The sequence below is a fragment of the Neodiprion lecontei genome, chromosome 7 (assembly GCF_021901455.1).
Source record: "Neodiprion lecontei isolate iyNeoLeco1 chromosome 7, iyNeoLeco1.1, whole genome shotgun sequence".
NCBI classification, from domain to species: Eukaryota; Metazoa; Arthropoda; class Insecta; order Hymenoptera; family Diprionidae; genus Neodiprion; species Neodiprion lecontei.
Genome location: NC_060266.1, coordinates 12,189,464 through 12,216,871, shown reverse-complemented (window position 1 = coordinate 12,216,871; position 27,408 = coordinate 12,189,464). Strand labels below are relative to the sequence as shown.

The 27,408-nt window shown below is 40.1% G+C and overlaps 4 protein-coding genes across 5 annotated transcripts in view; 3 read left to right on the top strand and 1 right to left on the bottom strand.

Moving 5' to 3' along the window:
* LOC107217405 (regulating synaptic membrane exocytosis protein 1) overlaps nt 1–27,408 on the bottom strand; it is a 1,749,170-nt gene that overhangs the window by 1,635,624 nt on the left and 86,138 nt on the right. The gene's annotated exons all lie outside the window — the stretch shown is intronic.
* Nucleotides 14,765–16,381, top strand: LOC124295545. The gene is made up of 2 exons (XM_046745959.1): nt 14,765–15,455; nt 15,576–16,381. The coding sequence occupies exons 1-2, from the start codon at nt 14,765–14,767 to the stop codon at nt 16,379–16,381; spliced, it is 1,497 nt and encodes a 498-aa protein (XP_046601915.1).
* Nucleotides 16,409–17,434, top strand: LOC124295544. The gene has a single exon (XM_046745958.1). It carries the CDS (start codon nt 16,409–16,411, stop codon nt 17,432–17,434), a length of 1,026 nt encoding a protein of 341 aa, XP_046601914.1.
* Nucleotides 22,892–24,934, top strand: LOC124295543. The gene has a single exon (XM_046745957.1). It carries the CDS (start codon nt 22,892–22,894, stop codon nt 24,932–24,934), a length of 2,043 nt encoding a protein of 680 aa, XP_046601913.1.

Sequence of the window (27,408 nt, the reverse complement as noted above, 5' to 3'; positions counted from 1 at the left end):
GAAACTCGCCCGGACTGGCAGGATATATCTTTAGCCGAGCTAGATTTGAAAATTTATTGGGCTCAATCGGACTTAATCCTTTTAATTGATGGAATCTCATACCGAAAATGGGAATCTGCAGACTTGAAAGAAATCAGGTGGCAACTTTTGGTTCCCAGGACACGAGTTCCGGGGATTCTGGCTCTTTATCATGATTCTCCTGCAGGCGGACACTTCGCTTCAAATAAAACTCTGGGCAGAATTCGCAACTTCTACTTTTGGCCCCGTTGCTGGACGGACGTTGAAGATTGGTGTCGAAGATGTCGAATCTGTACGGCAAAGAAAGGACCTCGAGCGAAAGGACAAAGCTCTCTTTAAATTTAGAATTGACTTTTTCTTGACCTTCTTTACAGTCGGTCATCGATTGGGAGAAGAATCTGCCTTTTGGAATTCATTTGAGTAAAACTCGACCGCTTACGATCATTATTGAAGGGAATATCGGATGCAGAAAAACAATTTTCACTGAGAGGTTTTTAGCAGATCGCCAGGTCTGTACACTTTTAGAACCTCTTGAGGAATATCGAGACGTAGCTGGAATTAATCTCTTAGATTTGATATATCAGGACCCAGATCGTTATTGCTATTATTTTCAGCATTTCGCTCAGATGGTTATGTTAGATAGACATCTTCAGACGACTTCATTGACTGTAAAGGTGATGGAAAGATCGATATTCAGTATCAATTGTTTCGTAGAAGCTCGTCGAAGGTTAGGTCATTTTCACGACTTCAAATCTCATTTATTGATGAAAAATTTCGATCTTCTCATTCGCTCGTCTGAGCTCAGAGTAGATTTGATTGTTTATTTGCGAGTTACCCCAGAAACTTCTTTCACCCGAGTCAGTTCCCGTTCTCGTGAGGGAGAGTCGAACATTTCTTCAGAGCTGCTCAGAACTATTCATGAGGTTCATGTGGATTGGTTAATAAAACAAACTTTTTCCTCTTTAACGGCTCCCGTCTTGGTTATCAATGCAGAATTCACAGCCGACCAAGTTCATTCTAATTTTTGTTTCGCAATGTCACACAGACAAGGTAAAGCCTTTGAATTTAATACTAAAAAATTGTCTATTGAGGATTTGTTTTCAAAGAAATTTATTAAATCAAATATTCAAAGAGTAAATTAAATAATTGGAAAATAAAAAGCGTTTTTAATAATTGTTTTCAGTTCCGCCTTGACGGACACACATTCTTTGCACCCTTCGGTCCGCTTTTCGATAAAGACAAGGCTTTCTCTGCAGCCTTTGCAAGAAGTTTTGTCTTTGAGAAAGGTTGCATGAAAATCTATTTCACAACGCAGATGTTCGGGACTGGAATTTTCAAAGATTAGAAAAATTAATAAAAGATTAATAAGGGGAGGTCGTTTCTTGTGTTTGCTTTATTTTACTTACTCGTAAATGAAACATGATGAACATGGGAAACCAGATTTTCCTTTTTTAATTTTTCCTTAAAAAAATCTGCAAGAAAACTCTCTTCATTTTACCTTAAATTTAGTCTCCATTTCTTCCTCCGAAATATTTTTGAAGCTTCGAATGTTTGGGCCAATATCTCGGCGTTCATTAAATTATGAATTTGAGACATGCTCCTTTTGATTGAGATAATTCGATAATGATTTGTTATTTCTGAGTTGCTAATCAACTCGAAATTTGTTCCCTCCGGTTGTTTCTTTATAGAAACTTCTTCTTTTGAATCGGATTTTGTGTTGGATAGGCTTTGGTTTCTTTTATTATGTGAATAGAGCCATGATTATTTTTCGAGGTCAATGAGCGGTAGCTTGATTTTCACAGTTTATTAACCCCAGTGTCAGTTTTTGTGAGCACTTTTTCAGGCTATTCGACACAGCCTTTTCGTTCCGACCTTTCCCGATTCCTAAGGATGACTGGTGACCTTCGTTTTGAAAAATGACACGAAATAAATGAGATAAGATCGTTTCTTTTCTTTTCAATCAATATTCAATTCATCTTATTCGTGCATTTTCCCAAATTCACTTGGAAAATTTGATTATTATACCACCACTCACATTTGTCCTCCAAACTCTAGGGTGTGCTGTTTCTGAAGAAGTCTTGGATTCAGTCATCCATTTATTTTTCCTGATTCCTGTGCCGGTTCTCAGGGGGAATCAGCCTTTACCTTGGCTAGGACCCAGAGTTTCCCCGGTTATGGTTTCCCGCCTCGTCGTACTCATCTGTGTTTGATTCACCGGACTATTAACCCTGAAGAGGAATGGATTTCCTTTTCGACGACGATCCGGATGATTTTGATGTCTTCAAATTCATGAAGATACATAACACTGGATAACACTGACCTTTATAAACCAAGGCACATAAAATTTTGAAATTCAATTTCAGTCTCAACGATCTGCTCAAGGTTTTCTGTGATTTACCTTGAGACTGTGGGCAAATGCCAAATAGTAAAACAGTAAGTCTTTAAATTTTTAGAGCCACAGCTCCAACTCACTTTTGAGCACTGACTGCTAGATCACTTTTACAATTGTTTTATCTTTCCTGAGTCGGGACGACTCTTTTCCTTGGGGGGAAGTAGTGTTCACAAACGATGAAATCACCCGTTTTGCCCCCTTTTTAATGATCTAGTAGTCATCATAGATAAAAGACGTTCATAAACCTCTTATGTCTTTCAAAAGAATAAGGTTGCTGCGTCAATCAACATTATTGTCAAAATAGTCTTGTTTCAGACTTAAAACCAGAAACACGTATCCTGCAATTAAAGCTTTTTCTCAACATTTTATTTACGCCTTTGATTTTGGCTTAATAATCAAACTCACGAATCCGTATTTATTTCCGTAACGTCCAAGAACGTTACAATGCTATGTACATATCGCGTACAATGAGACTTCATCAGAATTCCACAGTGAAGGCGGCGCTGATTGCATAGATTGATTGATGCAGCAGCTTGAAGATTTATCAATTCAAGTAGTCACGCCTCAAAAATATAATTCCGATGAAGTCTCCTACCCAAGTGCAACGCGATCGTTACATGCACGCAAAAATTGTTATATTTGCGAAAGGCTGTTTACCACTAAGGAGAAAAAGGGTCACGATTACTGTCGCTTTACGGGTAAATATCGCGGTCCTGCTCGTAATCGGTGTAATTTGAATTTCAGAGAGACGCATACAATTCCAGTTGTTTTTCACAATTTGTCTGGTTACGATTCACACTTTTTAATAAAATCACTAGCATCAACTTTTCCCGGTGAAATTACACTGCTTCCCATAAATAAGGAAAAATATATATCCTTCAGAAACGTGTGGATGGGACAATGATGCGCTTGAGATTCACCGATTTGTTTTGATTTATGGCTGGTAGTATCGATTAACTTTCGTCATATTTGAATGATGCAGATAAACACATGACGCGTGAATTCTATAATGATTCGACAAAGTTTAGTTTGATGACGCGCAAAGGCGTTTTTCCCTATGAATACGTCGATTGTTGGGAGAAACTCGATGAAACGCGATTACCTGCTAAGAAGCATTTCTACTCACACCTCTGCGATGAAAATATTTCAGACGCCGATTATGAGCACGCTAAAAATGTTTGGGGGGAATTTCATTCAGAGTCATTGGGGGACTATTCAAATTTATATTTAAAGACGGATGTCTTTTGCTTGCCGATATTTTTCAAGATTTCTGAGCCACTTGCATTAAAACATATAATTTAGATCCGTTGCACTACTAAACAGCGACGGGACTAACTTTTCACGCGATGTTCAAATATACTAGAGTAAATTGATAACTTTCAGACGATCCTAAAATGGTTTTATTTATTGAAAGAAGCATTTGAGGCGGTGTAGCACAATGTTCTATTCGACACGCTCGGGCCAAGAAGAGGTTTATGGGGAAAGATTTTAATCCGAGTAACATGGAATCATATCTCATGTATTCTGACGTAAACAATCTATACAGTGCGGCTATGACTGCACATTTACCAATCGGTTCGTTCGAGTGGAAACATAATTCCATCGATATATCAACTCACCCGGACGATTCATTGATTGGTTACATCTTGGAGGTGGATTCAGACTACCCTTTAGAGCTTCATGAGGATCAGAAAAATTTACCCTTTTGTCCTGAGTAATTTACATCTCCAGGTGGTCAAAGCGCTGAATTTGTTACCACCCTTCACCCCAAAACGAAGTATATATTGCACTATATAAATTTGAAGCTGTGTTTGAGTTTAGGACTAAAATTAACGAGAGTGCACAGAGTTTTGAAGTTTGCACAATCTCCATGGCTAAAACCTTACATCACTGTTATTGCCAACATGCGCAAGCAGTCTAGGAACTAGTTTGAGAAAAACTTTTACAAACTCATGAATAACGCGGTGTTTGGTGAGACTATGGAGAATGTGCGAAATCACAAAGATGTTAAATTGGTCACAAAATGGAAGGGAAGAGGTGGTGCGAGAACCATTGCGCAAGCAAACTTTCACAGCTGTACCGTATTTGACACAGATATGGTTGTCATAGAAATGAATCGTGTTAAAGTTTGCTTCGCTAAGCTTATATACATTGGCACCGCAATCCTAGATCCCTCCAAAATTATTCTGTACGATGTTCATTATAATTATGTCAAAACTTACTTTCCGAACAAACAGGCAAAATTGATGTACACCGACTTCGACAGTCTTATTTACCAATTCAATGTGCCTCATATCTATGATATCGTCAAATGTGATGTCGACGCAATGTTTGACACTTCTGACTACCCTCCCGACAATGTGTACGGTATTCCGCTCAAAAACAAAAAATGTCTGGGTCTGATGAAGGATGGGAACAACGGAACAATTATGATCGAGTTCATTGGGTTACGAGCGAAACTGTACACATTTACCACCATGGGTCAGGACGAAAAGAAACACATCAACGATATCAAAGTGAGCAGATGTGCCAAGGATGTCAAAAGTTCAACGTTGAAAACGATTGAGTTTGACGATTATGAGCGCTGTCTGTTGGCCAACAAAGAGTTGGCCTGTCCTCAATGCTCAATACGTAGCAAAAAATATCAAGTTAGCACCATCGTTCAGGAAAAATTGGCTCTGAGTTGGCAAAATGACAAACGGCAATTGATACCTGGGCAGACCGACATCGTACCTTGGTGGTTTGCCGCTGCGTCCCCCCCACCCCCCACCCCAATAAACTAGCTGTAAGATAGAACTGCAGGCATAGAACCGTTGTAAATATTTGCGTTTAACACCTTGGACGATCCTTCATCAGGCAGAGACGTTTCTTCATCAATACGATATTGGACGGGTCAAAGTTTCAAATGTAAATACCATGTATATTCATATATTTAGCAATTATTCATTTATCAATGAGATATTGAGCAATTATTCATATTTATCCAGTTACCACGAAAAAAGTTTTCAGAAAATGAGAAGAAAGTTTTCGGAAAATTAAAAAAGTTTTCTGAAAACTTTCTTTGCATTTGATTAACACGTAAAAAAAGTTATCAGAAAATGAGAAAAAGTTTGCCGAAAACGAAAAAAAGTTTTCGCAAAATGAAATAGAGTTTTCCAGAAAATAAAACGTGTATTAATCGTATGGAAAAATTGCAGATTATTATTATTATTATTATTATTATTATTATTATTATTATCATCATTTTTATAGTAACGCATATGACACATGTGTGTGTACAAAGGGGAATAAATGTGGAAATATTTCTATAATCAAATCTTTTATTGTAATTCTGAAAATACGTATAAATTATACTACATGTCTATTTTATTTATCCAACTATTGTGTGAACTATGAAACCCCAACCACTTCACATAGAACTGATTCCCTCGTTTGCGTAATATCTTTTCCATTAGGTAGTCGTCAGTGTATCTTACTTTACTGGACTCATCCGCGTAGAAGCCTCCTTCGATTGGATGATCTTGATAATCGGTAAGATTCTACGTCGGTGGATTGGTATTTTTCACCTCACTCACGGTGAATATTTCTGTCGTCCAATTGGGTGTATCGCCTTTTTCGAATACATTCTTATACTTGCTGATTCATACTCGATCGCGTACTTTGAATTTCCGCTTCCGATTACTCCGTTTGATTTGCCAAGGCTTGTATACGCTTCGATACAATTGTTTTTAATTGACCATGCTGACATCCACCGGTTTCATCCAAATCGTGCGATGCTTGGAGCTGTTGAAGGACTTCATTAAATCGCCTAAAATATTAATCCACTTGTGAAATCCTTGGAGAGTTAACCTCTTCCACATTTTATTTTTCGATATTCGATTAAAACTTTCGCCTTTAAGTTGCTGAATGTCGAATACATGTTGATATTGTGCTGCTTCATGAGGGCTGTGAATTCGCTGTTGTAAAATTCTTTGCCTTGATCAACGTGTAGATGTGTGGGTATACGGTTCTGGGTCAGTACAGATTACATGACAGCAGTCACATCTTTCCCACTCTTGGGCTTTATCGGCATCGCCCATGTATACTTGCAAAAGATGTCAATGGTTGTGAGTGGGTATTTGTATCCCTTGTTGTACGAACTGTATGCCGTCATGTCAACGTGATCAGCTTGCCAAGTCTCATGCAGTCCACGCACATCTACAAACCGACATGGATAATTGCGCTGAGCGGGTCTGTGAAGTTCATCCACTATTGTCTCAATTATTTTTCTCGCTCTGTGGTGTAAAATTTTTGAAACTTCCTTCCAGGCGCTGCTGCTCTTCGAACGGGACTGATTCCTTGCTGGTTTGTTCCGGTGCTATCACGCTAGCATAAAGCTTGCCGTTACGTACGAGCACATGTTTAAGGGTCTCACTGATTTGCGTTAGTCTCTTGTGATATTTTTCGTCTAAACTATTGAGAACTTTGAGGGAAACAGCATTGTTGAACTGTTGCGGGTCGGCTATGTTAGACAATCATTTACCGTCCGGATCATACTAATTGTCGAGGGTGATTTCGAATTCAACACCCGGAGGCCCACGAATAAATTCATTAACCCCACCACGCTCTGAGTGTCGCCCAAATATGTTTATACTCATCACTGGACGGTCACTGAACAAATGATTCAATTTTCATCCGCCGCTAATAAACGATTCCAGCCTCGCGCAACTCCTCAATAATGGAGGCTATTTCGTTGGAATGGTTGGCATTGCCTGCAGCTTGTGACGCCATGAGTAGTCAGAGACGATCTACAATTTCATTTGGATCATCCCAGTAGACGTAATCAACATCTAGACCCTCCTTTCGCGCAATTTTGTGAACAGGTAAGCCTTTAAATGATTTTTTCGGCGAGCTGACGTGTTGTGCAATGAAATTTCTATACTTTGTGATTTTTAAATTGTCTCGAAGACTTCCATCGGCTTGGTTTTGTCATCGTTACAATTTTTATGTAATTATTCTTGTCTGCGTAATTTACAATCGTTGCATCGGGGAATTTTTTAAACAATCATTCAAGTAATGCAGGTGTTCCCTTGTGACTTTTATACCCCACATTATTCAGATTATCAATGCAATTGATTGGCGTATCACCAATCATCATACCAAGTTTGTCAACTTTCGAACACCGTATGTGGTATCCAAACCCCTCTTTTTGCTTGTGCTGAACATTTTCAAATATCGCGCCATAGAATCCGTTGTTTTCTCCACAGGCGTGTTTCTAGTAGAAATTTCACCAAACTTCAGTGTTTTATCATTTGCAACGATGAAATTGCCCTTGTTCAGATCCTTATCACACCCATCGCCATCCCTGGTACTCTTGTCATCTTTTTCTTCTTATTTTTGCATTGTAACATCCGTTAGTTGCGTTTTAATTTCTTGTTCAATATGCTGCCGTTGCTGCTGCTGCTGCTCCTTTGAGGTATCCAACAATTCTTGCAACGGTGCTAATGAAGGCTTAAATACCACCCGCATAGAATGTTCGGTCACGTCCTTGTCCTACTTGATCATCTTGTGCTTCCCATGTATGACATCGCATGCTTTCAATATTTCACTCAATGTATAGCTATGCTTACGAATCTTGGTTCTCTCCATGTTGCCGGCTCAATTGTTGCAATGGAACTGTGCAAGTTTATGTTAGTTTGTGCTTATAAAGCAGTCAAACCCCTTTCCATATCTCTCCCCATTGATTTCGCTATCCTTTTCAATTACGGTAAAACTGTAATCACCGTCATTCCAGCATGCCGACCACAAGTCTTTAAGTTTCTGATACGTCATGTCTGCGTTCACGTGATCGTTGTGATTATGTTTCAGATTGATTCTATTTTGCCAAAATAGCACCAGTAATTTTGTATTGTCACGCACCAGGTGTTTTGGAATGCGCGCATACGTTTGACTTAGATAAAAGCTATCGACATCGCGATGTGGGACTGGGAAGAATATCCGTGTACCTCGTGTGATACCTATGCCTGATAAAATTGGCGGTATCCTGCCGTTTATCATTTCAATTCTGGCCGGTCTAAGCGCTACTGGGGCTCTAGCGGATAGTGCTGCGGGTATAGCTGCAGCTGTTAACGAAGCTAGTGTTAACAAACATCGGTTGAACGAAACTAAACGCACAATACAACAATAGAGGCGATTGCGCTAGGCAAGTGATTATACCTGTGCCCCTACCGCAGCGGCATGGATCTGTTTTTACGACCGGAATAAAACTAGCAAAGCTACCACTCCGAGCTCCGACCCACATTGATTTACGCAACTATGCTGAAAATATGAAAACTTTACATTTTTGCTGCGTTTTCATGCGGCATGATCTACCGAAATCAGGGCCTAAAATACGAAAATCTGCAATTATTGATCGTGACGATAAAAACGGTCCATGGACACGTCGGGTTGCGTACAAAAAAAATGGCAATCACGTTGTGTATTTCGATAGTTTCGGTGATTTGAAACCGCCTAAGGGTTAAATGAAGTATCTCAGTGTTGGTAGCGTTGTATAGAATCATAAGAGGTATCAGGAATATGATACTGCGATTTGTGGCCACTTGTGTCTCAAATTTCTCAGCGGAAAGTTATAAAAAGACAAGTATCACATGAGCGAATATTAGTCATTTGGGAATCGTTAACTTTCACACTGTAAGGCACATCCTCCGTGCCGGAGGCTCAATATTTCTCCCCAATCGAGTTATCACCGGGGAAAAACTATGTTCTCGGACTCGTCAAGTTTCTGACATTCTATTCAATACCCAATATTTATGAGACGTGTAATAAATTTCATCTGAAACGAGCGGACAACAGCAGAGAGCTCATCACGATACCCATGGGAACCTATGAAATTGAGGATATTGAAAATTTTCTGCGTAAGGAGCTACCCTCCGAAATCACGCTCAGTCTGCGAGTCAACGACAGCGAGCTGAACAGTGAAGTCACGTGCAATCAAGTAAGTAGACTTTAAACCCAAAGATTCCATCGGTCGATTATTGAGATTTAAAGCGGTTGAGCTAGCACGAGACGTTACTCATAAATCAGAATCACTGGTAGCCATACTGACGGTTAATACTTTACGCATCGAGTGCAATATAACCACAGGGGCGTACGTAAACGAGCGTCGAGCTCACACGATTCACGAATTTTTCTCAAGCGTTCCAGCAGGTATAAGATTGTCGAAGTGCCTGCTACCGTCATTTACCTACCAATCGCCGTACAGTCTTTACATGTCGTATCTCTCAAATAATGGAAATCGTGTTTCAGCCGAAAAAGTTGGGCAAAAGTTATAAAAGTGAGACGTTGTGGTCAAAAATCATCAGTCGTTCAGCACCTCTGGCGAAGCTTACATCGCCAACAAGGCTGACGTCTCTGAACGTTCGGTTTCTCCAGAGCCTACGTCCTTGATTACGTGGGAATGTTGGAAAATACGAATCCGTGTTTGCTGCATCCTGTGCGTGTTGCCATGCAAGAAATAATAAGAATACAGAAACCGGTGGCATTCGACGAATCGATTGCGCACTTAGAGATTCATGCTCATCTGCCGTTTGCATCATCCACCTTCCAGAACAACGATGAAATCCATATTGTTTTCCAACATCAAGACTTGTGCCCACTGCCTAGTAAACGCTCTCTCCACATCCAAGGAAATATTATGAACGATCACGGTGTGACTGTGGTGGCGACTACGAAATTGATCAGTATGGCTGTTTGCCATTTGTTTGAGGAAGTTCGCTACGAGTTGAACGGTGTGGAGATTGATCAAAATAAAAATGTTGGTATCACTAGCGTGATGAAGGGTCACTTATCCTTGAGACTGGATCAGCAATATAGTCTGGAGAATACCGGTTGGTTGAGTGGTGATATCAAGCTAACTAATGCTTCTGGAAATTTCGACATTGTTCTGCCGTCGAATTATGTGCTGGGCATGATAATTTGACTGGACTAGTTTCAGTAGCTCTAAGATCAGAGCATTGATTAAATAATTATAGATACACCAATCTTGATGTTAGGAATTTGCGTCATGCGGTTTTTTTTCGCAAAAAACCCTTTTCACGATTGGCGCTGTTAGTTTATAAAAATAACAGAAAAGTGTAAGAGTTACAGGGCAAGAACCTCATTTTCTCAATAATTTTTTTTACAAATATTCACAGAGCCAATTTTTTGGCTAAACTTTGCAAATAGGTATTTCAGGTACATGAAAAAATTCAGATTAATTTTATTACTCGCATTCATTTCTGAAGTGAAATTCTCTGTTGACTGGACTATTACCTCGGAAACTGTGCACTCAGCTCCAACTTCTGAATCAAACACTTCACAATAAACTAATCGAACTGATATTCTCATCATACCCACAATCATTAAAACCTATTTCTTGACTTCACAGTTATTTCTTTAAAGTAAAAGCGAATAAACGAATCTAAGATCGTTGAAACCAAAAAATCATCTTTTTTTTAAAGGAAATTCGGGGGTGGGTTATGTCATTTCAATTTTCAAATATTTTTTATTGACCGAATTAAGCAAATTAAATTCAAACATCCGTTTTTAAATCCGCAAAGAATTTTCAGAAACTGATTCATAGTTTCGAACGACATATTCCCAAAAATCACCAGTCTTCTAGCCTTCTGATTGAGTATTCACTCTCGAACTCCGCTGCTTTGAATACAATTCCAATATTTTTATACTTATTTTGTTCGCCATACCTAGATACATTTAGAGATCATCTGAAAAATTGTTACCTACACTTATCTCTCAAGTGTATGAAAATAGATTACTGGAAGTATATGGTATAACAGACGACTGTCTACAATTACAATTTCACATTATAACTGCAGTGTAATGCAAAACTTCTCGAATGTTTATCAGACAATTGTAGGTATCTGGTCAATGAGTAAAAAGGGCTCAAAACATTTGAATCGAATAAAAACACCAGATTTTAATGAATTCTTCAGTAATGATAAAATCTTGTATCAAATCTTTAATCTTAGCGTAATGGTAGTAGAATCTACTCAGATTGATTTTTATTGCATAGTATAAGGGATTTCGTTTCATTCGTGTTCACTGTAATCGGCACGAATTACAATAATGGCGATTCGTAGAATCGTTTTTTTTTTTATAACATTTGATTTGGACACTGATGCCGATTCACCCATAAGTGGGACGCGTTAGTCAAGTTTTAAACTTTTTTCCAATTGTCGGTGTATTATTCGCGTGTGTGTGTTTCATATGTAACGCGCGTATGCAGTGCCCTCTTCACCCGGGGTGTGAAGGGTGCATGGCACGCGGGCGCAGGGTCTTAGGGGGCCAACCGCCTTATACTCGTACCTACACATACCATGCGTAATTACAATCAGTTTTAAATAATTACTTAATGCATATTCATTATATTTATGAAAATATAGACATCAATATTGTTTACAAAATACGCATGAGGTGTAATATCATGTAGCTTTAAGCACATTCGCCTTGCGACTCGCGATGTGCAATCCAATTTAGATCTTATAAGTACAAACGAGCTTACAGCTACAAGTGAGCCTTTGACACGCGTCATCCGCTTTTTGACATATCGCCACCCGCTTAAAGCGAGTATCGAGTCACCAATACAATACAAATAAAACCGCTACCATTAAATTAGCGATAGTCGTAGTAAGTGACCGTAGGTACAGTTTGGCATACCTCCTTATTTTATACTGAAGAAAAGTTATTCAATTCGTGTAGTGAAATGCTAATTTGTGCAAGGAGTTTGTGTAAAATTGTTGTTTTGTGGAAATTAATTTAACTTTGTCAAAGTAAGTCGGTTTTTTTTTAATTTTAAATTGTTAAGTGGTACGGTATCATTGCTGTTGAAATCTCCCTCTCTTGCTCCCTACCGTCAGTCGATCTCCGGCGCCGTCGATCGCGCTCACGCATGACTGGCCAGTACTGCGTTCCCAAAACTATCTTCACGGCGCTCGACGCGCGCCGGGCCTAGAGCTGGGACCACGGAGCCAGCTCTCCCGCTCGCCACGTTTTTCTCTTCCGCTCTCTTGCATACTGTAACCTTTTGCTATCGCATCACGCTTTTGCTAAATCTGCTAATATCTCACTAATCTCTCGCTATATCGTGCTGATATCTTGCTAATAAATTATATTATGTAATTAATTGATTGATTTAGTTTATAGTTTCGAAATCTTTGAGTTTTCTGTGCTTCAGTGGTCGGATCATCGCACCGCATGTGCTTAACCCGCAATCCGGCATGCTTTTGCATAACCTCGCTTGCTTATCAAAATCAAATTAAATGTAAACCGTGATAAAAAACAATTTAATGTGATTAATTAATTTGAGTAGTTATAAATAAACGAAAGTTGTTCTATTCAGCTAAAATTAAGCTACCTGAATCTCCAGCATTTTAATTTACTTTTTCTAGCTACATCAGCCTAAACTTTACATTTTTTGGTCCTTCGAGCCGGATAGTGGTAGCTTAACTTAATTAAACTTAAAAACTAACTCGAAATCAGTGACTCTTGATGCGCGATTCAACGTTGACGCATTGCTGAGTATCCGGAAGTGATACTGCGTTGACGGAAAGGGTAACTTGGGACCCTAGTGCGAAAATTACCCTGCGAAAAGCGCGTGTGTGATTCCCAGTGGGGTTTAACCTCTCCAAGATCACCATTCAAGGTCATCGCCAATCAACCTCGCCTACTGCTAGCTGCTCAAGAGGACTGCCAACACTCTGTCAGTTCTTTCCAATTACTTTTGGCAATTGTCGCTAAGCTTTGCTTTTTCGCCCATTTATTCTTCCTCGATAGCTTCAGAGTTTTTCCACGATGTCCGCCAAGTACTTTATGGCTCAGGAGTGCCACATGACCTACCTCTCCATCCTCCACAACGAGGTCGACTCCGGAGACATCTCTACCTGCACGATCTTCGACGCGGAGATTAAGCTCGAAGCGCTAGAGGCCACCTGAAACAAGATCGCCGATGCGCACGACAAGTTCATCGGTTGCAAAGACATTGATGCTTCTCACGCCTACTTTAAAGAAGGCAGATACACTTTGGCGCTTCAGCGCTACACCTTGATCAAATCCGCTCTCAAAAAGCGCAGCAACGAGCTTGAACCTCGCTTAGCACCACTCTCGCCTCACAATGTCACCATGCAAGACAACGCTCATCATCATCGTCCACAACTGCCCACGATTCAGCCTCCAAGATTCAACGGAGAACTCTTGGAGTGGCAGTCCTTCAAGAACAAGTTCACGTCAGTCGTCAGCAAGGACGGTATCAGCGAAATCGACAAGATGCACTACTTACTACAGAGCGTACATGGAACAGCGTATTCTCTCATCGCCAATGTTGATATCACAGCCACCGCATTTGCAGACGCCTGGCAAGCGTTGACCACGCGCTACGAGAACAAACGCGTCCTTATCACTGCACAACTGAACAAACTGTTCAACATCTCCAAGATGGCTTCGCGATCTGCCCAGGAAGTCAATACTCTAATTAACACTACCAGCGAAGTGCTGAACTCCTTGAAGTCACTCGGATCGCCCGTCGTTCAATGGGATCACCTGCTCGTCCACTTTCTTACACACAAACTCGATCCTCAGACGCGTGAAGACTGGGAGCTGACGCTTGGATCTGCCGCTGATTATCCAACGCTGGAGAGACTCAAAGCCTTCCTCATTGGTCGCGCTCGAGCCCTTGAAACTCTGGAAGACAAACCTCCAGCCAAGCAGAACCCCAAGTCGAACTCCAAGGCCAACAAGAAGTCCCCGAGTGGTAATAAAGGCACGCCAGGCACAAAAGCATCTACTGCGCATGTCCACATGATCAGTGCGTCGCCACAAAATACCTGCACTACGCCTGCGCAGTCCTCTACGCCGCACACGCCTACCGTACAGACTCCCGCTACACAAGCGAGACCTCAGAGTCCCTGCTCCTGCTGTGGTGCACCGCACTTTGTCGTCTCGTGCCCGTCGTTCCACAATTTGACACCAAATGAGCGTCATCAGCAAGCTCTCTCCAAGAATCTGTGCCTGAACTGTCTTGGATTACACGCACTGCAAAACTGCCGCAGCAAGAAACGCTGTCGCCATTGTCAAGCTGCGCATCATTCAATGCGGCATGACTCTCAGCATCTCAACCCAACGAGAGCTCGAGCAGATGCAACTGCGCTCTCACAAACGTCAACTACGCCTCAAACAAGTCAGACTATGTCAGCATGACTATCTGACACCCGCAACGCCAACTCTCAACTCACTCTCTCGCCATCGTCATCGCCTATCGCCGCAACGCTACTATCAACGCAACAATCTCGCTCTGCGTGCAACGCAGCTACTTCACCTAGACCAATGGTTCTGCTAGCTACTGCACAAGCTCTTCTCATCACGCCTACTCCACTTGCACATCCAGTACGAATGCTGATTGACCCAGGCTCAGAACTCACGCTTATCGCCCAACAGCTTACTCTCCTGCTCGGTCTCACGCTCTCTGATTCTCGCATTCCAATCATTGGAGTCGGAAGCGTGCCGTCAGGATCAACAAAGGGTACTGTTGAAATATCTCTACGCTCTACGCACTCTGCCGACCAGGTCAATCTCCACGCGCACGTACTGCCATCTCTCACTGTCGAGCTGCCTCCAGTCACCATCTCCAGTCAATCCTGGCCTCACATCGCCGATTTGGATCTTGCTGATCCAGAACACCTATCACCAGGTCGAATTGACATACTCGTCGGAGCAGACTCGTATGGCCTGATAATCAAGCCTGGAGTAAGAGCTGGACAACCAGGTCAGCCTATTGCCATTCAGACAATCTTCGGATGGGCTGTTCTTGGACATGTTACTCAATCGCCTCACTCATCGCCTGCGCATCAACATCATCTTATCTCCAATTCACATCTACACGAGCTCGTAACAAGATTTTGGGAGGTCGAGGAAGTTCCATCGACTCACCAGGAATCTCTCAGCGCTGAAGAAGCCGAGTGCGAGGCTCACTTCATTGCAACGCACTCTCGTGACAGCTCAGGTCGCTACATCGTGCGTTTGCCATTCAAATCCAATGCTCCGCCTCTTGGACACTCGAAAGGCATCGCACAACGCTCGCTAGCTCGACTACTAAATCGCCTATCGCATCAACCTGAACTTCATTGACTGTACCAAGACTTCCTCAACGAGTACGAGTCTATGAGTCACATGGAGAAAGTCCAGCCTCAAAACACTTCCACGGACGGATATTACTTGTCTCATCACGGCGTAATGCGCAATAATAAGATCCGAGTAGTGTTCAACGGCTCCTCCAAGACCACTTCAGGTTACACGGTCAACGACCTGCTGCACACTGGTCCTAAAACCCAGAATGACATCTTTGACGTGCTGCTCTACGTCAGACGTCATCACTACATCTTCACAACAGACGTCGTGAAAATGTTTCGCCAAATCTCAGTGCATTTAGACGATCGCAAGTATCAACGCATCCTCTGGGTTGACGAGAATTCTCGAATCCAGGAGTATGAGCTCACGACAGTTACCTACGGTACCAAGCCTGCTCCTTACCTCTCAGGCCGCGCGTTGCAGCAATTGCTGCTCGACGAAGGCCATCTGTTCCCTCTCGCAAAGGAACCCTTCGAACAAGGCAGCTACGTTGATGATGTCAGTGGCGGTGCTGATGATCTCGACTCGCTAAACGCCATCGCTACGCAAGTTAAAGAGATGTGCCTACGGGGATGCTTCCCACTGTCAAAGTGGAAAAGTAATCACCCGGACTTCTTTAAACTTCACTCATCTCCATCATCCTGCTCCGAGACTCATGAATTCAGCGAGTCATCCTCCAAGATACTGGGTCTCACCTGGCAATGCGCTCCAGATCTGCTCAAGTTCACCGATCAGTCGGTACAAAGACCAGCCATCACCAAACGCACAATCCTGTCTGAGACAGCTCAACTGTTTGACTCTCTAGGGTTAATATAACCAGTCGTAGTTCGTGCTAAGGTGCTGATGCAAGATCTCTGGCAAGAAAGGGTCGGATGGGACAATCAACTCACTCCGCAGATTATTCATCGCTGGACGACATTCCGCCAGGAACTCTCTCAGCTCTCGCAACTAGCAATCCCTCGCTGGCTGCAACTTCGCTCTGACGACACGGAAGTCGAAATCCACGGCTTCTCGGACGCATCACTAGCTGCAATGTCAGCTGTTGTCTACGTCAAAGTCTCAACTCCTGGGGAATCATCAAAGGTGACTCTGGTCTGCTCCAAGACACGAGTTGCGCCCCTGAATCGCCTAACAATACCACGATTGGAGCTTTCAGCTGCACTGCTCTTATCAAAACTCATCAAGCGAGTTCAATCGACTCTCCAACTCAATCATGCTCATGTTACCTTGTGGACAGACTCCTCAGTATCCCTCGCTTGGATCAACAGTGACGCAATGCGTTGGAAGGAGTTCGTGAAGAACCGGGTTCAAGCTATCCAGACAACTACACCTGATGCCACGTGGAAGTTTGTCTCAGGGAAGCACAACCCCGCAGACTGTGCCTCTCGAGGCCTGACACCCTCGCAACTCATCACACACAATCTCTGGTGGTTAGGACCCGACTGGCTCACTGAATCACCACGTCTCTGGCCTTCGTTCGCCGCTCCGACTGATCAACCAGCTGATGACGAAGTTCGACCAAGTGCTGTACTCGTCACGACTGCTCCGAAACTACCGTTTGAAACTTTATTCGACAAAGACATCAGTCTCACGAAGCTTCTACGCATCACAGCTACAATTCAACGCGCAGCAGCATGTTTCAAGCGAACACCAGCATCAAATCTCACAGCATCACCGCTGAACCCAGCTGATCTGCAATTCGCGCTCACGTTCTGGATCAGAGCTACGCAGCAAGTTCACTTTGCCAGCGAAATTCGTGCAATTTCCCAAGGCAAAGCACTCGCAAAATCGCACCCGCTCACCAGACTCACCGCCTGGATCTATGAAACCGGTCTGTTACGAGTTGGTGGACGCCTGCAAAATGCTTAGCTGGAAGAAGATGCCAAAAATTCTCCAATTCTACCCCGAGAATCGAGAATCACTACGCTCTGCATCTCCAACGCACACACTCGCACCATGCACGGTGGTACGCAGTTCACACTCAACTACGTACGCCGATACTGCTGGATACTTGGTGGTCGCGCTCCTATCAAGCATCACATTCATCACTGCATCACCTGCGCCAGGATACGCGGAATACGCGCTCAACAACGCATGGGACAACTTCCAGCTACACGTGTCACACCATCGACTACGCAGGCCCAGTGTCTCTCAAGTTCTTCCAGGGGCGTGGCACGCGCTCATACAAAGCGTGGATCGCCGTGTTCGTGTGTTTTTCAACCTCTGCTGTTCACTTGGAGCTTGTCACCGATTACACCGCCCACGGTTTCCTGAAAGCCTTCAGACGCTTCACTGCACGACGCGGCATCTGCAAGACGCTCACCAGTGACTGCGGAACCAACTTCCAAGGCGCCTACGTCATCCTGAAACGACTGCTTGCTGGTTCCACCAAAGAATCAAAGCATTTACAGCAACTCATCGCTAATGACGGCACCAAATGGAAGTTTAATCCACCAGGAGCTCCTCACATGGGTGGCAAATGGGAAGCTGCCGTGAAATCCATCAAACACCACCTCTCTCGCACCAACTCAGACAAGATCCTCACGTACGAGGACTACTCTACGCTACTGACTCAGGTTGAAGCAGTGTTGAACTCTCGACCCCTCAGTGCTCTGTCCGAAGATCCAGACGATCTCATCGCCCTTACGCCTGGACACTTCATCCGAGGAGCAGCTCTCACCACGATACCTGAGCCATCACTTCTCGACACGCCTCACAACCGACTATCAAGGCTGGAAGAAATTCAACAAAGGTTCCAACTGTTCTGGTCTCACTGGTCAGACGCCTGCTTGAAATCTCACCAGACCATCTCCAAGTGGAACACCACATTCCACGACATCAACGTCGGATCGCTCGTCTTACTCTCAGACGAACGCTATCCACCGTCAAAATGGCCGTTGGGACGCGTCACGCACATTCACCCAGGCAAAGATGACCTGACGCGCGTCGGCACCATCGAGACTGCTACATCGACGTACACGAGACCTATACACAAGTTGGTACTCCTTCCGATCCCGAGGCACAAGGAAGATCTTCAAGATGTCGCTCCACCTTCATCTCAAGTACTTCTCCAACGAGCGGAGAAGGGGGGAGAATGTTGAAATCTCCCTCTCTTGCTCCCTACCGTCAGTCGATCTCCAGCGCCGTCGATCGCGCTCACGCATGGCTGGCCAGTACTGCGTTCCCAAAACTATCTTCACGGCGCTCGACGCGCGCCGGGCCTAGAGCTGGGACCACGGAGCCAGCTCTCCCGCTCGCCACGTTTTTCTCTTCCGCTCTCTTGCATACTGTAACCTTTTGCTATCGCATCACGCTTTTGCTAAATCTGCTAATATCTCACTAATCTCTCGCTATATCGTGCTGATATCTTGCTAATAAATTATAATATGTAATTAATTGCTTGATTTAGTTTATAGTTTCGAAATCTTTGAGTTTTCTGTGCTTCAGTGGTCGGATCATCGCACCGCATGTGCTTAACCCGCAATCCGGCATGCTTTTGCATAACCTCGCTTGCTTATCAAAATCAAATTAAATATAAACCGTGATAAAAAACAATTTAATGTGATTAATTAATTTAAGTAGTTATAAATAAACGAAAGTTGTTATATTCAGCTAAAATTAAGCTACCTGAATCTCCAGCATTTTAATTTACTTTTTTCAGCTACATCAGCCTAAACTTTACAATTGCAGTGCAGAAATGAAGTAATAAGTTGTTAACAAACATCGTGATCTATTTCAAACGTATAAAATCATAATTACCTATGATCTGTGTGAGATATTTCATTCTGCTTCGTTTTTTATTTAATACATAATAGAAAAAGACAACTTGAGTAAGAAGAAAACATTAAAAAGCTTCTCCGATTGACTGTCTTTTTTGACCCGGTAAGTTTATTTCAGTTCAGTTTAGAATAAAATCTGTGTTTTGTATTTTGGATTTCGATACCTTTGTTTCGGGTAATACTATGGTTGAATACCTAGAAAAAACATTTGTAATGAAACAATTTTAATAATTCGATGCTCTACTTCATGTCATTTTGAATTTCAGCGACATCTTTATCAACATCAACTGGACAATCAGAAGAGATACTTACTTTAGATGAGGCGCCTTCTTCAGAAGAGACACCTATTTCACGAAAGAGGACGCCTGCTTCAAAAGACACAATCCTTCCTAGTACTTTGCCTACTCCAAATGAATCACGACCTCTGAATTTTCATCGGATGCACGATCTTCTGAAGATATCGCGAATGACCCTGCTCTCTGGCCACAAATAATACCCCATAAATTAAGATTATTTATAAAAAAAAAAATGGGCCAGTTCCGGTTAAAATATCTGCATATCCTTTTGATAGCAATAATAGGTCGTATAACGATACATATTACAGTAAAGTTACAAAATAACGAAATTATTTGCCGTGATTGGCTTGTTTATTCAAAATCTACAGATTCTGTATTCTATTTTCTCTGTAAGCCTTTTAATATTAATAGCACTGCATTTAATGGTCAAACTGGTTTTAGAGACTGGAGGCATTTATCGAGAAATTCAGAAAGACGTGAAAAGAGTTCAGGCCACATACTTTTTAAAAAAAAAATATTGAGATCTAGGAAATGACTTAGCAAACGATTAAACAGTGAACTCTGTTAATCAAGCTCAAAAAGCATGCGAGAAAAAGAGTTGGACGACAGTTTTTGAGAGGATAGGTATTCGAAATCATACAATTCTTGGCTGTTCAAAATTTAGCTTTTAGAGGATCTACTAAAAAATTAATCGACTCAAATAACGGAAATGTTCTAAAATTAGTAGAATGTATTTCTAACTTTGATAATATACGATCAGAACATATTGCTTCAATTCAAAGTGCTCAGCATCGCATGCCCCATTACCTTGACCACAATATTCAATATAAATTGATTAATTCATTTTCTGAAAAAATTAGAACCACTATAGTTGATCTTTTAGAACAATCTAAATACTATTCTGTGTCTAGACTGCACACCTGATATCTCACACAAAGAATAACTTATTGTTATTGAAAGGTTTGTTTATTTTAACCTGTCAACAAAAACTGCTGAAGTGAGGAAACATTTTTTAGGTTTTTTGCCTGTAACTGATACTACTCGACAAGGTTTAGCAACTTGTTTATTAAATTTATTGAAATCATGCAATATTGAACTAGAAAATTTACGAGGCCAAGGATTTGATAATGGGGCAAACATAAGAGGAAAAAATATTGGACACGAATCCTCGTGCGTATAACGTTCCGTTTGACGCTTACACGCTTTATTTAGTAGTGAATGATGCCGCTAAAAGTGCATTGGCAACATCAAACTTTTTTTTTATCGTTCATAAAATATATATATTTTTTCGGCATTAACTTCACGTTGGGATATCATTACGAACTAGATACCTACTTTGACATCAAAACCTTTTTCAATATACGGTGGCAAAGTCACAGTTGATTCTCTAAAAACTCTTTGCTTTGATATGGATAAAATTTACGATACATTATACTCTATTTTTATCATTGATAAGTACGTCAGTGACGCAAGAAACATGGCGAGTTCTTTAATGTTAAAACTGAAGACTTATAAATTCGTATATTCAGTTGTAATATGGTACAACATTTTAGCAAAAATTAATAATGTAAGAAAAAATTTGCAAAACTCAGATGTTATTCCATCAGAGGCGGTCAAACGATCGATCTGCCTAACAAACGATTTAAGCGCATACCGCACAGACATTGCATTTGAACAGTTGCTACTTGATTCAACATTGATTGCTGAAGATTTAGAATGTGAATCTGAATTCACCCAAACTGTTTGTCCACGTCCCCGAAAAAGACATTTTAATTACGACGCTGTAGATGAGCCTAAAAAACAAAATTTAAAGTAAATCTTTATTTTTTGCTACTCGACACCGCGATCTAGCAATTAAATGAAAGATTCGATTTATTAACAGAACATAACGACAAGTATTCATTTTTGCAAAAAATCGACAGTTGGAGGGCATTGGAGGGAGATCAAGAAAAGCACAATGTCTAAACTTAGAAGAAAAGTTATCACGTTAAAATAGATCGGATATTGACAGGGAAGATCTATTTAATAAGTCCTTTTTGAAATTAAAATGAGTAAAAAACTACTTACGATCAACCATGACACAAGATAGATCGACAAATTTGGCCATAATAAGTATCGAATCGAAAGTAGGTTTCAAAACAGACGATATCATAAAAAAGTTTTGCCAACTTAAGAGCCAGAAAATTTAAATTTGATATTTGAAAATGTATATGATTTTATTGTAGAATAAGTTACAATAATTAAATTAAAAAAATGGAACACAAAAATTAAGTTTTATTTTTATATTTTTGCTGGCAAGGGGGGCGCAGACTAAATTTCGGACCACGGCGCCCAATACGGTTAAGACGACCCTGCGTGTATGCCTGAACAGTGAGACAAGAAACGAGCACGCCGGTTAAAGGCCAGTAGAGCTGTCTTGACCGCAGGCGTGATCATTCGTGTAGTGCTGTTACTGTACAGGCACCACGTGACTGTATTTCTTACTTTTATATCCATTGTACTACATTATAAATAAATAAATACTAAATTTTCTTGGGAACTTGGACAGAATTGATCAGATTCAACTTATCAAAATTTGCAACGTTTCGTTGGTTTCATTTATTTTCCAACTTCATCAGGCAAGCTGTAACAGATGTACATAAACTTTAAAATTAAGTTGCATTAAACAATAGACATGATACATGTAAGTTACAAATTTAGAAATAATAAACTAAACAAAATTACAAAATATTTACTTTTGAGGTTAAATCATCGTTAAAATCCTTTGGTCCATAACATCAAGTCAAAAATATGTTTAAATAAGACTAGACAGATATATACATTTTTTTTAATAAAATTATAAATTCATTGTGCCAATAAATCAATTTAAATAAAATAAAATGGACAAATATAATGATGGACAAATACACATGTCAAACGTAGTGACTCTTAAATCACAGACTGTACTACTCTCACACAGTGTGATAGTACGTGTGGAGCTCGCATTATCTGTATTGTCAACATGACTCTGTTGTCCATGACTAGTGCTATTCATATTGTGCGCGAAAGTTCAACCTCTAAGTAAAATAAAAATAATTACTATGACTTCACTAAATCCTTAACATCATTTATAAGGGCACTGTAAATTGTACTAAGGTTTTGCGTGTCGGATCTAAAATTGACACAATTTTTTGAAAATAAAAGCAATTGAGAGCAATTTTAAGAAAATAAAAAAACAAAACATCAAAAAGTTTGGGAAGCTACAAGACAAGATGACTGACAATGTAGAACAAAAAGTTGGAAAGAGAATTTATAATTTTACTGATACAGTTTTACCATCAGAAGTCCAGAAGATCTTAGAGTTAGATTTTAACTATGGACTACCAACAACGAATATCAATCAACCGGTCGTTACAATTATTAAGGATCTGGAGGGATGTATCGACAAAGTGAAAGATGACGAGTTATCCAACGAGGGTTTGACGAAAGTGAGAAATAATCTGAGAGCAAGAGGTGTAAATATTGTGACAAATCACATTAAATATCAGCGTAGAAGCAACAGCAATCACAAGAAAAACTTCAACCTAGTTAAAAATATCAAAGTCACAAGAAATTTCTTTAAACAACATGAAGATCTCTTAGTAATGCGCTCAGATAAAGGTAATTCAACAGTGGTTATGTACAAAGAAGAATACCTCACAGAAATGAATAAGTTGGTTGGCGACCGTAAAACATATGAAAAGATCAAAAGAGATCCTACGTCAAAGCTACAAAACATAAGCAACCGCTTAATAAAGAAGCTTGTGGATATTGGTATCCTTGACAACATCCAAGGTAAGCTAATGCGAACTCACAGTGCATTGGCACCAAGAATCTATGGCTTAAGGAAAACCCACAAACCTGGGTGTAAACTTAGACCAGTGGTCAGTAGCATAGGATCACCAGGTTATGAGATCGCCAATTTTGTTCATAAGAGTCTGTTACCGTTCGTAATGAGTCTGAAATATAATGTGACAGATTCATTTCATTTTTTAGACCAAATCAAACTGAAAAAGGTAAACGAAGACCATGTTTTAATATCACTGGACGTAGTATCTCTTTTTACTAATGTTCATAACAGTTTAATAAGGAAAATCATCATTGAGCGGTGGGATGAAATCCAGAAATTTGTGCAATTGGACCAGACTACTCTACTAGAGCTTATTGATTTTTGTTACGACTCGGGATATTTCATGTTTGATGGCAATTTTTACCTTCAGAAGGAAGGATGTGCTATGGGGAGTCCAGCAAGTCCTTCAATTGCCATCATTGCAGTAGATTATGTTGTTTCAATGGCGTTGACTCACCTTGACTTTGAAATTCCGATTATTAAGTCGTATGTTGATGATCTCTTCGCAGTGGTTCCAAAGGATAAAGTAGACAGCATCTTAGATGTGTTTAATAGTGTTGACAAGGACATCCAGTTTACCTTGGAAGTTGAGAATAACGGGAAGTTGCCTTCTTTGGACATACTAATAGAAAGATCAGAAGATGGTGATCTTATAACTTCTTGGTTCAAGAAACCGTACAGCTCAGGAAGAATTTTGAATTTTAATTCCAATCATCCATTGAGCCAGAAATTGGGGGTTGTAAAAGGGTTTTGGAACAGAGCCATGCGCTTGAGTCATGTGAACAAGACCAAGGAAAGTATTCGCATGGTTAGAAGATTACTGTCATCTAACAATTATCCAAACAAGATCATCAGCAAGTGTGAGAAAATTGTGTCCGAGAGGATTAGAAACAACATCAGGAGCAACAATGTCAACAGGAATTGGTCGTTTAGCAGATTTCCCTACATAAAAGGCTTGTCACCAAGACTGGGATCTTTATTTAGGCACACCAACTGCAAGTTGGTATTCTATAATGTATTCAAGGTTAAGGATCTATTTTCCCGGCTAAAAGACAAAGTGGAGAAAGAAGATAGATCTGGCCTGGTATACAGGATTCCGTGCTCGTGTGGGAAATGGTACGTTGGACAGACCAGGCAAAAATTAAAAGCCAGAGTGAGACAACATAAACTTGACTGCAGACCTGAGAAGTCCATAAAAAACAACAAAACAGCATTAGCGGAACATCACTTTGTTGAGGATGGTCATAACTTTCAGTTCGAGGATGTTGAGATTTTAGATCTGGAGAAAAATTACATGAAGAGAAACCTAAGTGAAATGATTTTTATTAAGGCGATGAATTGTGTCAATTTTAGATCCGACACGCAAAACCTCAGTACAATTTACAGTGCCCTGATAAATGATGTTAAGGATTTAGTGAAGTCATAGTAATTATTTTTATTTTACTTAGAGGTTGAACTTTCGCGCACAATATGAATAGCACTAGTCATGGACAACAGAGTCATGTTGACAATACAGATAATGCGAGCTCCACACGTACTATCACACTGTGTGAGAGTAGTACAGTCTGTGATTTAAGAGTCACTACGTTTGACATGTGTATTTGTCCATCATTATATTTGTCCATTTTATTTTATTTAAATTGATTTATTGGCACAATGAATTTATAATTTTATTAAAAAAAATGTATATATCTGTCTAGTCTTATTTAAACATATTTTTGACTTGATGTTATGGACCAAAGGATTTTAACGATGATTTAACCTCAAAAGTAAATATTTTGTAATTTTGTTTAGTTTATTATTTCTAAATTTGTAACTTACATGTATCATGTCTATTGTTTAATGCAACTTAATTTTAAAGTTTATGTACATCTGTTACAGCTTGCCTGATGAAGTTGGAAAATAAATGAAACCAACGAAACGTTGCAAATTTTGATAAGTTGAATCTGATCAATTCTGTCCAAGTTCCCAAGAAAATTTAGTATTTATTACATTTAACATGGATGAGAACCAAGATTTGGATTATAAATAAAAATTGTATATCTGTGAAGTGTCTCATTTCATATACTAGTGAAAATACATAACAATTGGCGACGAGTAATCTCGAACCATGTATGCGTCAGAAAGACTAATGTCTGATAAAGAATATACTGATTTTGTAGAAAGGACTAAAGGTAAAAATGAAGTATCGTCGTTATCAAAAGAAAACTTGTGTATTCGTTTAACAACTGTTGATGTAGCGTCTAAAACAAAACACTTTACCGAAAGGTAGAAAAAAAATTTACCAATTATCTCAACTTGCTTAAGGAAATATAAGTAATAGCTCAAGAGAAATAGCAAAAATTGAGTCGAAAATCAAGCTGGAATTTGAGCTGGGCAAGGATGACTGAGAAACGTTTATGGGACGGTTGGAATTATATTTGACAGTTAATCACATATGGGACAATAAATGGAAAGCAGCCATTTTTTTGAAGAAAAGGAAGTGCAGATAAATACAAGCCTACAAGGAATTTGTGTCACCCGACTACACGAGAGGACAAGGAGTTCGACGAAGTTGTGGAAATCAAATCAGGACATCTGTATCCAAAAACTTCTGAGTCCATGGAAAGGTCTGAATTTTACGCGGCGAAACAAGCTGCAACAGAGACGACGATGAAGTTGGCTGCAGGTTGTCGAAATCCAGAGACGAATAGGGGCCCGTAGCCCCCGATCCGAAAATTCCTAATCTTATGTTCTGGCACGTGTTAATTAGCGTGAATAGTCGAGTAAATATAGAACTTTGCGAAAAAATGTAAAATATGGTCATGTGCTCACGAAAAACAATGCAATTTGTTGATTTTCGAGGGTAAAACTCCGCATTTCAACATAAAACTCATACCGCTCTTTTGGGGGTCAAACGAGGAACATTTGTGAATTGTGTCATATTTTTCATACGTTTCTCGTTAGCCAGCCGCAGCTTGGACCGTGGGAAATTTAACTCTTTTATTAGCATTGGGTTTCCATAAACACGTTTATTGTGTTTCGGGGCTAAAACTTGCCGTTCCAACATGAAACTCGTACCTCCATTTTGGGAGTAAGTCGAGGAACATTTTCGATCTTTTATATATTTTTATGGCTCCTATTGTTTTCTATTTTCAATTTTCCTACGTTTCGAATTTTTTATTCGGTAATATCATATTATCATATCGAATCTTGGTATATTATGGGCATTTTGTCTATTCAACTAATTTTCATATCTGTCTGTGAATATTGAAAATATTATGTATCTATGTAATCGATAATTTTTCTAATTGTTTCTTGGCTTTGTATATTTCTTTTTTTTCAAATTTCCTTCATATGTCAGCTTTATAGTGAAATAATATCCGTCAATCACGCAAACCTCTTTTATGTATCCATCAGTCTGTATTAACACGACCTATACTGCATTTTATCATTTTTTATTTGGCTTCAACTCTGCTATCTTTTTGCATTTTGTGAAAAAAGGTTTCTCGATTTTCTTCGAATTTTTTCGTCTGGCCGTGCATAAAATATGAACCTTGGAAGATTTCGTTTGTTTCTTTTAAATGCTCACAACAAAATATCAAGAGCTTTTGTACTAATTTTTTTTCGGAATTTTAGATAAGAATGTTGTTTTTGAACCTATTTGTATGCTCTGTTTTTGTCCAAAAAATTCCTCAAAATACTGTTGTTTATTTCAAAAATTTTAAGCCTAGTGTTATCGTGGAAGAAACGATTTCTTGTATTTTTATTTTACATTTTTCAAATTGATTAAATTGATTTTTTTCCTTAAAAAACTTCTATACACTCGGTGCAAGCCGCCGCTCAGTGTTCTCTCACTGGTGTCTTCAAAGACAGTTAATAAACGCAGCGTTACTATATTATAGGTCGACCGTTCCTTTT

Excerpts from the sequence above, each read along its gene's own strand:
- LOC124295545 (XM_046745959.1), top strand. The coding sequence starts at position 14,765 with ATGGTTCTGCTAGCTACTGCACAAGCTCTTCTCATCACGCCTACTCCA. Across the intron at positions 15,456-15,575 it reads CTCAGGTCGCTACATCGTGC|ACTTCCTCAACGAGTACGAG; the intron begins GTTTGCCATTCA and ends GACTGTACCAAG.
- LOC124295543 (XM_046745957.1), top strand. The coding sequence starts at position 22,892 with ATGACTGACAATGTAGAACAAAAAGTTGGAAAGAGAATTTATAATTTT.
- LOC124295544 (XM_046745958.1), top strand. The coding sequence starts at position 16,409 with ATGCAAGATCTCTGGCAAGAAAGGGTCGGATGGGACAATCAACTCACT.